Consider the following 16,109-nt stretch of genomic DNA (forward strand, 5'->3'; position numbering starts at 1 on the left):
TTCAAAAAATGTCAATCTCTAGAACAGGACATGCAGACCATAACTGTTGCTTGACAATATCATATGACATGTAGAGATTATATAGAGATCATATGACACTGAAGAGATTATGTCCATGTAAATTTACAACTATTCCCACCAAGATTAGCCTGAAACTATGGCACACTGTCATGCACAAAGTTGTGGGCAGCAATTCTTCATTCTCATCCTTTAAACACACCTCACCACTTTTCACCAGGAAGTAAAACTCCCAGGAGAAGTTTATGATCAGCATGACTACGTTACCACATCTGCAGTTTCCTGTGAGGAGAAAACACACCCTTTTTTCCCATGCATTCATCTTTTAGTATAAAGCTGGCCAGCCTTCCTCACCTTTCCTCACCCTCATCTCATACCAGGAACACTGTCCTTCTATAAGAGCCCCAACCAGGAGGTGCCATCATGGAAATCATTGGGATCTGGGGTGCTGCTGTTGGGAGGAGGTGAGAATGTCTCCACATCCCTTCACAGTGACCCACAGGGACCAGCTGCCCCTCTGCAGCCTCTCCTGTCTCACATCTTCATACAACTGCAGTCTCAGTTTATCCAACCACTTCTGTACCAACACAGCCATGCATGACAGATGTCATATGAAAGTTCTTGGGACTAACACAGAGCTCAGTGGGGTTACTCCCTATTAAGCATGGAGCAGGCAATACAAATAATGAGGCTGACTTTGGAAATACAGATAAAAGGCATCACACCAAAAATACTGTGTTGCCTTAACAAATACCATCAATTAAAAAGCCACTGCCAAAAAAACCCCTTAAGCAGCTCCAGTGTATTTCAGGTATTTGAGTACTTTTTTGTTTATCTTTACACTTCAGAAACAGACTGGGCCATTTCATCATCTATGAATAATTGTTAAAAGGTGTGATTCCTGTATACAGCTGTGATTGAAGAGTATTGTGGAAGAATGAGAAAGATGTTCCTAAAATACCAAACAAGTTATAAAGACTTTGGAGTACATTTTAGTCATTTATTAAGTTATCCTATAGAAAGTCATCCAGACTTCAAGGAAAAATGCACAGCTGTAACATTTCATTGGACCTGAGACTACAAGGACCTTGGCCAGAAAATAAAATCAATATTGTAACCATAACTACTAAAGTCACAAAAGTATTTCCAGTTCTAATGCAATAAAATTAAAGGGCTATTTGAGATAAAATAATATAACGGTATTTGTTGATTTAGAAGAATTCAGATTATGAAATCTCCTTCTTATTACTCTTACAGTAACAGTTATACTGGTAACAGTTAAGGACACTTTAAGAGGTGTGCCACATTAATTGTTAATCTGGGGAATGGTTTTCAAGGGACACAAAACCTTTAAGTCATTCTGAAATATACTACTTTGATCAAGTTTGACACAGATTGTTTGAAAGCAGTAGAAAAGTACCTTTTCAAATATGTCTATGTACAAATACAAAAACAAAGAATTTATGAATGAAAAGAGATGCCCAAAAAATTGCCTCTTTCCATAAATGAAGATGTTCTGCACCACATACATTAAATTATGCAGACTTACACATACATACCCTACAAATTCTAAAAAGAGGTGATCAGCTTCATAATACTAAATCTCTTATTCAGAAGATTGGAATAAGAAAATTACACATAACTCCTGGGACAAATCTTGCATTAAGACATTAATTTTATCATTAATTTCAATCAAAGGATATCTATCATCCAGATAAAAGGATGCTACCATAATATTAAATTTATCAGAGGATAATGGCCACGAATACAAGAAAAATACTCTTTTGTGCTAGCATTTTTCATTGACCTATATGGAGACCTGGAGTGTATTCAACTCACTAATCACACACAGAAAACATTAAGTAATAGGTCTTGCCACAATATATTTGTCAAAAGAAAAGACAAAGAATCTGCAATGAGATTTTTTACAGTGACTTTATTGAGCAAATAACAGTCATTTCCAGGAATGAAAAAAAAAAAAAAAAGCAAACCTTTTTTGTATGCATCTCCAACTGTCTCTGTCTTTCTGTTTATATTTCTAAACATCTTGTTACTCTTCATTCAGTCAGAATCTTAAGTGTTCATGGGCTGAAGGAAAAGCCAGGTGCCTGCTCTGCCCAGAATAAAGTCTTCCTCATCTGAATATCATCTGCTATTCTGAATACCTGAAGATACTTATGAAGAAGTAAATTTGTCTACATCTGTTTTAAATACAGAAAAACAGATATAATCTTTGTTGCTTTATTTTTTTGAAGAGAGCACAAACAACATTACTCTCAATAATTCAGGATGTCAATTTTCTTGATGTATAAGCAACTTACTAAGGTAATATTTTTGCCATCCTGTTCATGCTATGTTTTAATTTCTCTGTATTTTTATTAAATAAGCATTTGGGAGATCCTTCACCTATTTTTCTATATTTAGTGCCTTTCAAGTGTTTTTCATCTTTATAAAAATAATGTTTGACTTATTTCAGGTACCAGCACTTTTTTTTTTTTTTGGCAAAATTGTCGCTACAAAAAAAAAAGTAAACCAATTCCCCATGGATTTATTTAAACTATCCCAACATTTAATATTACTTTTAACTAGCAGACAAAGTTCTCTGAACTCTGGCAACATCTTATTCTGCAATGAGGAGCAACGAGAAGAACTCAAATTGGGCATTCAGGTAACTCTTCCTTGTTAAGGCTACTGTTTGTTACCATGATCCCATTTTCAGTATCACAGCAGCCAACAGCCCCACAGAAGACACCCCTAAGAATTCACTCTGGAGATACATTCTGAGAGGTTAGTCTTGGTGAAAAGTATCACTTATTTTACAAATGTGAGGCTAAGAAAATTTATCAAGTTGTAGCATTTGACTACAGTGTTGAAAATAATTCCATCATACTAGTCAAAAACACTGAAAATTATATGTATTATATGGAGATACACAGATATGAAATGTATGTGTATGCACGTGTATACATTGTTTAAAGAGTATTTTGAAACAATAAAATATACAAAGGTAGAAGCAACAAGCTACTAACAAGACACAAATTGCTTTCAAACATACTTTGACATAGAAGGACTTTGAGAATTCAGGCTACCTCAGAAACACAGAATGGAATTTAACAGGTATTCATCAAAGTAAACCTTTGCAAGCTGAATTGATCTGTCAGATGGAGAGTGTGTTTCTAAAGTATTAACCCTCAGAAGGAGCACCAGGAGCTGGAAAAAATCCTGAACCCTGTCCAACACAGGACACCAAGAGGCCAAGGTGTTCTGTTACCGTTCTCAACTCCTGGACCACATTAACTACTTCCTCTTTTAGTTCCCTCACTTCAGAAATGAGAACATCCATCCTTGACAGTTGATGAGAAGATGACCCAAGAAAGAAACGGCCATCAGGAAGGACTCCTACAGGGAAGGAGTTTCCAGTGGATGGGGAGAAAGAAAAAGGGGACAAGTGTCCAGAAGATGAGTATCCAACAAAAGGTGTCGGGACCTGGGAAGTGGAGGGTCCAACAGACGCTGGGCAAACAGCAGGTGAAGGCGGTCCAGCTGTTTCAGTTTTAATGGAATGATGGCATCTTGGCTCTTGAATGTTGGTAGAGGTGGGTGAGGTGTAAGAGAATGAGCATGATGAAGAAACTGTAAAATTAAAATTCACTTCATTGTATATTGATATTCAGTATTTCCAGACACCTGACTACTATGGAAATACACAGTGTTGTAACACTACAACAGTAAAACAGATCTCAAGGATAAGTTGTCTGCAATTATGTTAATGAACCTTGTTAAGCCAGCTTTCAGAAAGGAGGCCATAGATGCACACACTGTCCTTCTCTTTTCTGATATTCCTCTTTCCTTGGAGGTTAAGAAAAAACCATCTGATTTACTTAAGTTAGTAAATCAAGATGTTCACCAACAGTTATTAGCCTATTAAACAGTAAATACTCTTTAGCCTCTGCAGCAGTCTAGACACCTTTTAGATTTTTAGTAACTTTCTCTTCCAAATTATGAGGGGACTTTTTTTTTCTGCATAAAATTTCTAAAACACTCATTGGTTTTACTCAGGCAGAAACTTACATCTGTCTCACAAAATCTTACTAATGCAGGAACTCAAAATTTTGTTTAATATGGAAACAAAGTAAAGAATTCAGTAACAGCAACCTGGAGAAAGGAAGACTGGAAGAGATCTACAGCAAACAACTAATTAAACATAGATGTATTTCTAATTGATAGAAGTGTAAAACATGATCCAGATGTTATTGAAGTTATTAACACATCTAGTTGAAAAAAACAAGGTACAAGACAAAGAACTTGCATAACATCTGGCAGAAGACACAACAATTGAAATCCTAATTGTCATGTTAGGGTTCTACTTCTAAGTAATGCACCATTCTGAGATGACTTTTTCTTTTCTGGGACTGTAGGATTTTTTTTGGAGGACAGTTAGTTACTTGAAAGGCTAATAGCAAAAGTTGTGAGAGAAATCTGCAGCTATAAACCTGCCTCTTTGCTCTGCCAGAAAATCTCAAACCTGTTTCAAAAGATCACACAAATAGAAGCTGTGTTGAAATTTTGAACATTTCAACACAGCAAAAATAATGGCCCAAACTACAAATTTTCCCACATTGACTGGATGTCTCCAAAATAAAAAACAACACTGTCATGCCACAGCGGTTTTTTAATCTGTTTTTGAAACTGTTACACATACTCTTGCAGTTACATATATTTTTAAAATAGTCACAAACTTTTTTGCAAGCCAGTGAAGTAAACCTCCAGGACAGTATCATGGCTTCCTAAGTGTTTTCTTTTCTTCTATAAAGATTAATAATCTGACTATGATAAATAAAAAAAAATACATATTTTTAAAGTTAATTTTGGTTAGTTAAGGGGGAATATCTTTTTATATCAGATTGGTAACGTAACACTTTGTGGATTTGTTTCTTACCAAGTGTATGCCATCTATAAAGTTACTATTTTTAAGATATGCTTGCTTATTTCTGCCCAGAGTTACAGCTTCAAAGAGACAGCTCCCCCAAAACAGACTATAAAGCACAACATCTGGAAATCTTATCAAAACATTTTTGGAAGACAGTTAACAGCAAAAGGACAGTCTGGAGTTTTACAGCTGAAAGCAGAGTCTGGTATGAGCAATATTTTACTGTAACTGGGCTAGATTTCCTTTTCTTAGTTTCACAAATGCTGCATCCTGGCTACACCAGAAGTACTCCTCTAATCATGTCCCTGACCCTCATGGTGCGTGGCTGCACAGACAAACTATAAAACCTATCAAGAATATAACAAAATCATTCCTCTCCTAAAGACTTCTTACCTACTAAACTATGATGTTTGTTTTTCAAAGCAATGGAAAGTTGATCTAACCTGCTTCACCCTACTTCCAACCTTTCCTCTATCCTATTTTTAATCTCAGTAATATTTCTGTGTTGCACATTAATTTCTGTCTCATTCTCTCTATCAAAACTTTTAGACTATCCCTCAAACACCTAGGAAACTACTAAATATTTTATTCAAATGTGTTTCAGATGTCATTGTTTTATTGCAATTACCCAGTTCCAAACTACAACACTCATGACATTTCTGTTTCTTTAGAAAGAGTTAAATACAGATGTGAAAAGCCTTAATGATAAAAGATTCTTTCAAAACTATGTCATTTCAATTTCTACAAAAATACTTTACATTAGATATGGTGATGAAGAAACTAAATCTATTTCAGCTCAGAAGTTAGAGACCTCTCTTGGTCAAGACAAAACTGAGACAATGAAACAGAAATTAACAGAAACTCAGAAATTCAGAAATTAACAGTATATTTTAGTATCAACATTACTCCTGATCTTGTCTCTCTTAGAAAAGTAAAAACTGCACTAGAGTGGTAGAGAAGCTATCTACCCATAAACATGATATCCAGAGACATATTTATTTGTGGGTACTGTGAAACTATTTGCATTTTTGATGCTGATGACCTGTGGATACTGCCTGAAGCAGTGCCTGTTGTGACTACATTAGCATTCCTTCTTGACACTGGATAAACACAAATGTGACCCCAAAAGGCTTATTTCTTTTTCATTTATCCCTAACCTCGTATAGCACACAGATTTACATAGATGAGTGGGAAGTAACACAAGTTACTTCTGGCACAGAAACTACCTCCAAATTGTATTTTTATTATCTTTGTGTTTGCAGACATATGGAATCAGAAAATAGGTTTTCCTAAATACAATATCATAATAAAACACCTGTGTCTGAAAGGAGCTTTTACACACATACATGAATAGAATCATCATAGAATATCCAGAGCTGGAAAGGACCCACAAAGGATTACCAAAGTCCTGCTCCTGGCCCTGTACAGGCCAGTCCCAAGAACTATGTGTGTGTGTGAGCACAGTCCAAATGCTTCTTGAAGTCTGTCTGACTGGAGCTGTGTTCACTTCCCTGAGGAGCCTGTTCCAACCACCCCATGGGTGAAGAACCTCTTTCTAATATCTCACCCAAATTTGTTCTGGCAGAGCTTCATGCCATTCCTTGGGTTTTACCACTGGTCACTGAAGAGATGAAATCAGTGCCATGAAGATGATATCGAGCATCTAAGAAACTAGCAGCACAACAAATATGCCAGGAGCTGCCCCACACCATACCCACTGAGCCCAGGCACCAAGGGCAGGCACTGCAGTTGTTACTTACAGTGTTTCTACAGCAGCATGATAACCTCAGAAAGTGATCAGAGGCAAACATAACTTTTTAGGGGAAAAAGGCCCCCAGTACAACAGTTTTTGCACTGGACAGTGTTGTATCTGTGCCTCTGCAGGAATGGAACATCTTACAGATGGGAAAAAAACCAACCAAATGAAAAAAAACCCAAATAGTGACTTAAAGGTAGCCTCTGTGACAGGAATCTGGTAAAAGGTCACTAAGCTTATTAGTGCTAGAGGACAGAACATTAAGGGAGGGATGTAAGCTCCAGGAAGCAAAAGCAACACACACTGATTTAAGTCTATCTTCTTTATTCCTTCTTCCTCATACTGTAGTTCCCTGTCTTATGGAACATATTAAAGGTTGTTCCACTCCAGTAGTCTAGCTACCTAATGACACAGAAATTAGATAAAGGTTCATTGTGAATACACTCAAGGGATTTAAATTTCATTCATTGTTCACTACTGATTAACTGTAACGTGAAGTTCATACAAACATGAACAAATCCAGTGTTCATGGAAAATTATTCTTTGCAAGAGGAATGATTCAAAACCTAAAATGTAGTTGAGGTACTTGAGAACTTTAGAGATCATCTGCAAAAGGCTCTGTCAGCAGGACTTGCCCTTAGGAGTCTATATGGCAGTGCACTTCCCAGAAGCCCCCACAGTTCATGCAGCAGCACAAAACTACTTCATTTACCAGATGAGGAGATCTGAGAGAGGAAGAACAAGCTGTTTTCCCTAAAACAATAAAAATAATTTATCTAGAAAGTAAAATGTTTAAGACGTGATCCAGTCTTTCATGAAAAATTGTAATAAAGTTTCACAGCAAACAGGTAGCATTCACAGAGAAAAAAATATTTTGCATAAGGAGGAAGATTCTGGGTGGCAGATCTATTTGCTGTTACTGAGTTAGGTTATGCAAAACCACAGGCAAGCCTATTTTTAAAAAAATCAAAAGTGAATGCTTCAAACAGTCAAAAATATTATCAGAGCCTCCATGAGAAATGGAGTACAAAGAAATTAAGAAGAAAAAAACTAGTTAAAATTGAGAAGAAGAGCCTAATGGTAAGAACACAGATAAGAAGGTGAAAGCATATTAAAAGAAGACCAACTATAAAAGAAATGTGAAAGTAAAAGGCAGCTAAAAGAAATACCCATCACATGCTTCCTTGCACATGGAGATGAAAGAGAAAACTTAGCAAGGGAAAATAAAAAAGAATTGTGGGGTTTTGTGGTTTTTTGGGGGGTGGAGGTGTTGTTTCAGGTTTTTTTAGAAGCATTAAAACAATATAAAATGAGGTAATACCAAGGGGTCACTCAGTTGCTGAAGAACTGAGAGCAAGGCAAGGTTAGCAGTGGAAGTGAAAATTGAGAGCAAATATTGAAAGATTCACAATGGAAGCAACTGCATGTCATTTTCTCTATTTCTCTTCTACATACTATGCTTTACATGTCACAGGCTCTCCAGACAGCTGCAGCACCTCAGACACAGGATCCATTAACCAACACTGTTCAAATATATGAGTTTAACCACATTCTCACATAACAAAGGGGAGGGAAAAGACTGCACTGGAACCTAGGTTTATAAAGCATCAAGATAACATGAGGGCTAGCTATAACAATTAATTTCACTCTTCTGACAGCCACAACTTATCCACATAAGCATGTTTGTTGCTTTGGATAGCCCAGAACATACCACGATTTACCAATCCCCTCAGCCTACAGATAGAGTCCCACATAGCTACATGTGGGCTCCTCAGAAACAGCCTATTGGATCTATTCTAAGTCACATGAGAGAGACCAAATGTCCATGTCATGGTAATATAGAAATGGTGTAATCTTATGTTGACTAAACTATAGTAAGATGTTGATTTTTGCTTGAAAGCACTGGATTCCAAATTCTAGCATATCTCCAAATTCACAGCATAGACAATATCAAATACCTCATTTGTCACATGTCTTTTCAAACAATAAGACTGTCACCAGATACAAAAGATATTTATTATTATTATCATCATCATCATCATCATCATCATCAATGTTATTTATTGTAATTAATATCCTGATGGCTGTTGGTTTTAAACATATCTACAAAACCAGCAAATACAATCACACAGAAAAAAAGGTTCTTTTAAAAAGCCATCATTTTATTGCAGCCATTATGGAATGGTAGAGATTTGTTGTATATCTGAGCATAATTCAAGGCAAAATAATCCCATGTTACTCACCTTGATCTCTTTCATGCCATGTCCTGCTTCCTGCAGCTGGTGAATTTGGAGAAGGATAGAAGTCTCCTGTTGGGCTTGGCTCCATGTTTTCATCTATGGAGATAGTTTTGGGTCTTTTGCTGTTGAAGAATTGTGAGATTTGTCAGTGAATATAATATTCATCTAGTGGTGGTATATAAAGTGTCTGGATCCCTACAAATATTTTAATAGATAGTACTTCAGGCTAACAAAGCCAAAAAACCAAAAAAACCTGGATATTACAACCTACATTAGCTTGCAAAGGCAATGTTAATAATACATAATGCACTCCAGTTATTCACATGACTTAATACTTCAAAGATGGCATGGATGGGTAATATAAAAGTCCATAGCATTTCATTGAACAACCAAGAAACCAGTTCCTGTAGCCTACCAGAAAGTAGATTGTGAAAGATTGTTGTGAAAGTCATGAAGGTACTAAACTCTATGCAGAAACCCTGAAGCATAGCAAGTCACTGGAAAGTGTTACCAATAAGACCAAGGTAGAACAGGAACTTCTGTGAATGTGTTAATGAGGAAAAAATGTTCTTTACTGTATTTCACCAGGTCAAACTCCAAAGATTCTCAAAGAGGGCTAGTCTGAAGCACTTTTCATTTTTGACTAGTTTAATTAAAAACAACAAAAGGCCCTTATTTCAAGTCACACCATATAAAGTGAGGCGGAACTTCAATACAGTGGAGGAAAGTGAAGTTTCCTCATAGCAATATATACTGAAGCTGTTATACTGACTGCCAAAGAAAACCAGAATAAAAGTTCTAATAGTGTGGTATTCTTATTATTACTGCTACTACTACTGCTATTACTACTACTGCTATTACTACTACCACTGCTACTGCTACACTGTGATAATTAATCCATCAATTTCTAATTAATCCATCAATTTCTAAAATGGATTTGGTATACTGCCAAGATGAAAATACGATGGAATGAAATATGGGAACATGAGCAAAATAACTCAAAAGAACTAAGTGCTGGTGGATGAATACCTCAGCCCCCTGATAGTCCTGTTAAATCCTGTCCCAGTGTGCAGACAATTCCAGACTCACTGGGGTGGTTCTGGAAACGTGGGACAATGACAGCTCCTATGGTGCTTGTGATTTCATGGTATAGCAGTTTCAGCAAACCAAGGGGCCCTGGGGGTCTGTCAGAGAGTACATTAGTTGGGAGTCAGGTAAAGGGCACAGCAGGTTCTCTACATCCATGGGCCAACCAGCTGCTCCCAAGGGACTTTTTCTCAGAGATAGGAGAAGGGATGAACAGAAGAGATGTTGAACAAGGAGGGAGTCAGGCACTCAGATTAAATTGCCTGTAGCAGGCAAAGGGAGACCCTTGAGAAAAATTAACCTTTAAACATCTCACATGCTCCTCCCTCTTACCACTGCTGGGAAGTGGCCCCTGAAAGAGCAAGGCAGGAAACACACTTGCATGAGCTGGGTTGCTATGGATGAAAACACCTTGTCTTTATATACCTGTCCTAACACCTTTTATAGAGGAAACACTATCTGTCCCAACACATTTTGCAAGATGGAGGTCCAAGAGAGGGCCCTGAAGGACAGCCTTTCTGCTGGCAACCACTCTGAGCCCTGCCAGCATGTTCCCAAGCGCTAGCCCTTCCTGCAGCTCAGTTACCGTTTTGGGATGTGTATCTGTCCCCTTGGCAGATGGTTTAGCAGGCACTTCAAACCCTGAAAAAAGTTACCACTGCCTTCAATATCATGCAAGATGACAGGCAATAATGACACCATTTCAAACGACAAAATTTATAACTTACAAATCTGTACAGAGATTGTGGTAACATACACAAGTATCTAGCCTCAAAAAATCAGAAAAAATTAACAAAGTAGCTGGTTGTTGACAGGATTTGTGAATTGCTTGTCCTACACTATTAAACATGGTTCACATTAGCACTTATATCAAGTTTTTACCTGCTTGGTGGAGAGGACAAGGACCTCTGTAGATTTACACCCGAATTCATATCATGGTAATATGGCTGGCTCGGAAGCTCTCCAATTGGGAAGTTCACTCCACTTCCCTGGGTTATGGGTGCTGAAAAACACATCATCGTAAGAAGTCAGAGATAATCTTCTATCTTTTCAGCTCTTGGAAAAATATCAAGATATTATTACATGTATCCAATTTTCTGCCTCTTGTGGAAACCAAGTACCAACAAGTTGTATCAATGATTATGTATCTAAAAAGCAAATTATCTTCCCCAGTACTTAGCAGACATTCAGATAGAACACATTTGTTTAGAACAGATAACATGGAATCACCAACACGCAAAAGATAATACAAACCTCAATCACTATAAGGAATGAGGCCAGGTTTATGAGGACAGTTAGTATTATTTATTAAATAACTGAAAAAAATGGAAATAAGAAACTCAGAGACATGCTCATTCCTTTTCCTTAATGCTAACACTTTTGTATCAATAATAGCCTTCTGTGTGGACAGCCTGCTTTTCTGCTTTCTTTTTCTTTCACCCAGGTTCTGCTTTGCATATGTACACTTACACACAAATACATAGAGTCAGTGTTACCTTCACCTCTTTATATGGTCTGTGTACCATACAGGCTTTGGCAACTCAAGAATAAGTTATGTGTTACATATTGTGGTGTATTTACCTTTGCTCATTGTCTGTGCATTGTGCATTTTAACTGCCTTTGGCACTTAAAAGAATAATTGCACGTTGTGTAATGTATTTGAAGGTTTGTATTTTTTCTGACAGTTTAAGTACAACTCTGTTGCGGCTTGAGGTTAAACAAATGCATGGTAAGAAATTCCACAGAAACCACATGCTTTAATGCTTATTATTAGGAGTATATCATGTATAACAGCAGCATAGCGCACAGTTTCATAGCATAATTACAATATTGTTTCTTTTTTAACCTGAATGGCCTTCTACTTTAAAATGTACTTAACCACCTGACAACAAAAAGAAAGCTATAATTCACACATCCTCAGCCTTCTAAAACAGCAAAACTAAATCTTCAGCAAGCACAAAAAATTATATGCCTTAGCACTGCAGGATTGCAATAGTCACTGCTTTGCTGAATGATTTAACATAACTTTAGTTGTTGAATATTAATTTCTGACCACAGAAAATGAAATAACCCATGCATCTGAAGCCTCAGTGAGTTAATTAAATTCCTCAAGCACCCTGATCCTGCATAAGTTAACACCTGTCCAAAATATGGACAGACATTTTGGAAACTTTGGAAGCCTCTTTGGCTTTGTCCTCACCTTGCCAGAAAAGTAATTTTTCTGGACCATTCAGTTTTTACAATGCTGATATCACCACTGTGGACACCTCTAACTATAACTTCCAACTATTCTTCTTTACTTCCTAATGAAGTCTTGAGAGAAATACTTTTATGACGTTGATAGCAAAGGGAGAAAAGAAAGGGTCAGGAAGTAATGCAAGATGAAAATGTTGACAGGTTTTTTGCTATACTGTTATAACAATTGTTAGGTGTCAACAAATGAGATCTTATATCCTTTTTGTTTTTTCTTTCTGCAGTCAAAGATTCACCTGCCCTTTTACATTTATTTTTATGGGGTTTTTTACATGTTCATGTATGTAATATCTCTGTTGCCAAAATGAGACAATGTAATTAGAAATTCAGTTACAGCCAATGCTAAGATTAAAAGAAACACAAATATTTGATACATTTTTGATCATCTTTTAAATCCATTTTAAATTAATCTTAAGAGCTACAAATTTAAAAAACAAAAAACAAACAACAACAAAAAAAGAAACACTAGAAGAATAATCAGATCTTTTAGCAATATCCAAGAATGTGAAGGGCATCCTTAAAAATTAAGTCTAACAATAGAAGATTTTGCTACATATGGTAATTTTATTGAAGCATCAGATGACTAGGTGTGCAGAGGGAGATATAACAAATTGATTCCATCTTTAAATATCAAGGAGACAGAAGAGCACCTATTTGTTTTATTACAAACACGTGCAAGATGGACTGTAATACTGTGGTCAAATATATCAAAATTGTGCATGGTTATAGGCATTTACCATGCATCTTATGTCCTGTGAAGAAAAAAGTTCAAGGAAAAAACCTTCCCTTGGTTATAGCAGGCTTTGGAAATGATTAAACACAAATGTTAACTTACTTCTTGACACCCTCACAAGTTCTGACACGTTGAATACTCCAGATTTCACAAAACTGTCCTCAAGGTACACTGAAAAAGATCATACACCCATAGTCAGCATAATGAGAAGATAAATAAATAACTACAGATAGATTTATACAGCAACTAACAATGGTATTAATGGAGTATGAGAACAATAATACACAGATCAAAGTACACTCAAAGCGGATCACAGTATCTAATGTGAGCCGAAATTCAGGCAAAGGCACAAAAAAGTCTTAAGAATCTGTGATAGAGCAAATTTTAAAAAGTATATGAAAATTACTAAGCAATATACTTAGTCCCTAGCCATCCATCAAAAAAGTATCTGAAAACTAGCTTCTTTTACTAGTATCTTGAAATTTTAAGTCACTATTGAACTACAATTGGCATCAGCTGGATAATTTCACCATGGTCCAGTCCTGTCCTTGCATATGTTTCTGTTAAAAAGATTTTTACTTAACTCTCACCTTGCTGACTGTGACTTTATAGTACAATCCTCACTACCAAATCATCACCTCTGAGGCAGATGAGGGGTTTGCTATTATTTCCAGGAGAAACAGGAACTGGACAAAGCAGCTGAGCTATTCAGTGGGGTGTGTTTTATATATATGCTGAATTGTGCATCTAGAAACCCATGATTTAGAAAACACATATTATTGTTTTGGCCTGTATTTACTTATCCTAAGATAAATGTATTTGATATACTCTCTCTGCTGTGAAATTCCGGCATAAGTTGGAGCAGTGCTGTGAAACAGTGCTGACAATCAAGTCACTTATCTCAGTAGTGTAACTAGTAACTGTATGCAAAGAGAGCTAAGAAACCCATGTTTCTGTGGAAGCCTCACATCAATAATCACTGCAAAAGTTGTATTAGAGAATTTGAGATTACCTTGTATCATGGCATTTTATACATAGTAATAACAACCACTTATAGACAAAAGTATTTAGATCTATTCTTGATGCACATTGCTGCTCCAACAGGGTTACTTTTTAATTTGATTTCATGTGAGACAGTATACTAAGAATTTCTTACTCTGGTTTCCCTAGTCTCTTTTCTGAATTAATAAGGTTTTTTTTCATTTGGAAATAAACTGTCAATTTTCTGTCCCCAGTGTTTGAAGGAGTAAAAGTATTCTAGATGTCCTAACTAACAAAACAAACATACAAAAAAGTACACATACTGGAATATCTACTGATTTAGAAAACAGTGGCTTGGTACTATTCTCTTTGGATTTCTTTTGGAAATTGCTGCTTTTATCTTCAAGTGATTTAGCAAAAACATGACCACTAGAATCAGAAAAGTGACTGTAAAAGCAGTACACTTTACCTGACACATCTGTCCTTGGTACACCTGGGGAAACCTCTAGTTACTTTCCAGGCTCAAAAAGAGGGCAGTGGCAAAAAGAGTGGTTTCCCCTGCTTATTCATCCCACAGAGCTGCCTCACCCAGCACCTCTGGTATTATTTACCAGGGCAGGTATAAACGGTGCACCAGAGAGCATAAGCTGAAAGAATAGGAACCCATTTGACCAAGCCCATTCCCCAACATCTCTGCTATGTTATCAGACCTATAGGAGAATGTCAGTCTTTCCCAGCTGAGAACCATCCCATGATCAAGCACCACAGGTCTACAGAGCACTGTAGGCCTGCAGGATCATCCTGAACAGTGTTCTGCCAGTGCAGCCATCTTCTCATCTCCCAGTCAATGTCACTTCATACTCTATTCCTGCATGTCTTTATTCCCACTAGTAGCTCTTCAGGTCTCCCTCCTTTTATAATTCACTTTGTTTCATATTTCTCTCATTTTCAACAGATAATCTCCATATCCATTACTTTCTCCTCTCTTACCATCCTTCACCTGGATACTGCTGGCCCCTCTGGAGTGTCTAAGAAATAGATTTTCTCTCTCATTTTCTGCATTCTCTTCCACTGTTTCTCCATATTTGTTGTGTGGATGAAAATAGGACAGTTTCTGAAATATTTACTTTTTTATTTGACAGAACTTGGTATACCCATATGTTGGGGGTTAGGTGTCCTTCCTTTTGCTCTGGCTCACCTACGGAATTTTTACCCATTAGTGACTGGGAAAATCTGACTGCTGGTACTTAGTGGTGGCTGGCACCCACTGGTGCTTGAGAAACACAGAGTTTGGCTGGGCCCAGGAGGGAAGTGGGCCAGGAAAAAGGAAAGGTGGGGGCAGCTGAGGGCTGGCTGGTTTCTTCAGCTCCAGGGTAGAACTCTCACTGGGACCTGTTGCAGCTGAGAAAAGGGAATTCACCATCACCCAGATGGAGCTGCTGCTGCTTCTTCTCCTTCTCCTTCTCCCGCTTCCTTCTGCATTGGTGGGCCTCGCACTCTGTGTCCTGCTGGGACGTGTGGCAGTGCCAGCCACCGCCGCGGAGCTGCTGATCCACCTCAGCCACCGGCCCAGGATCTCAGCTCATCCCTGCTGTTCCAGCCGACTGTTCCTCGGAGCCCTGCAGGAGCACCAGGACTGCCCGCCCGAGGGGTTTGTGAAAACAAAGCCTCTCCCCCATCCCATCTCAGCCGAGAAAGCTGTCCCGGGGTCCCTGGTTCTGTGTTCTTGTTATTGCTGTAGTTATTGTTGTTTGTTTGCCTGGTTATACTAGTAAAGAACTGTTATTCCTATCCCCAGATCTCTGCCTGACAGCCCCTTGATTTCAAATTTATAATAATTCGGAGGGAGGGGGGTCTCCATTTTTGTTCCGAGGGGGGGGCTCCTGCCCTCCCTAGCAGACACCTGTCTTCTAAACCACGACACCATATAACAAAAAAATGTACACAGTTGCATTTTTGCTTTTCCTTTCCTCCTCAGTTATTGCTTTTTAATCAAAGTTCAGGTAAAGTGGATGAAGGTTAGTAATTCCTCAAGCAATGGCAATCTTTCCCTCTTCTGCTTATTTCCTCCAGCAGGAACAATCTAAAGTACTACATGGAAGGGAGATTTCC

General features: G+C 37.6%; 1 protein-coding gene across 9 annotated transcripts in view; it reads right to left on the bottom strand.

Moving 5' to 3' along the window:
• Positions 1–16,109, bottom strand: part of NFIB (nuclear factor I B) — a 170,654-nt gene that overhangs the window by 47,483 nt on the left and 107,062 nt on the right. For 8 of the 9 annotated variants that reach the window (XM_015653316.1, XM_015653313.1, XM_015653312.1 and 5 more), the window contains exons 4-6: positions 13,119–13,187; positions 10,913–11,033; positions 8,948–9,066 (exon numbers count right to left, since the gene is read on the bottom strand). In XM_015653316.1, coding sequence (XP_015508802.1) covers positions 8,948–9,066; positions 10,913–11,033; positions 13,119–13,187 — 309 coding nt within the window. Of the gene's footprint in view, positions 1–1,937; positions 3,652–8,947; positions 9,067–10,912; positions 11,034–13,118; positions 13,188–16,109 lie in introns of those variants that run through there. The other variant, XM_015653314.3, reaches the window with a different exon arrangement.

This window comes from Parus major, chromosome Z (genome assembly GCF_001522545.3).
Source record: "Parus major isolate Abel chromosome Z, Parus_major1.1, whole genome shotgun sequence".
NCBI classification, from domain to species: Eukaryota; Metazoa; Chordata; class Aves; order Passeriformes; family Paridae; genus Parus; species Parus major.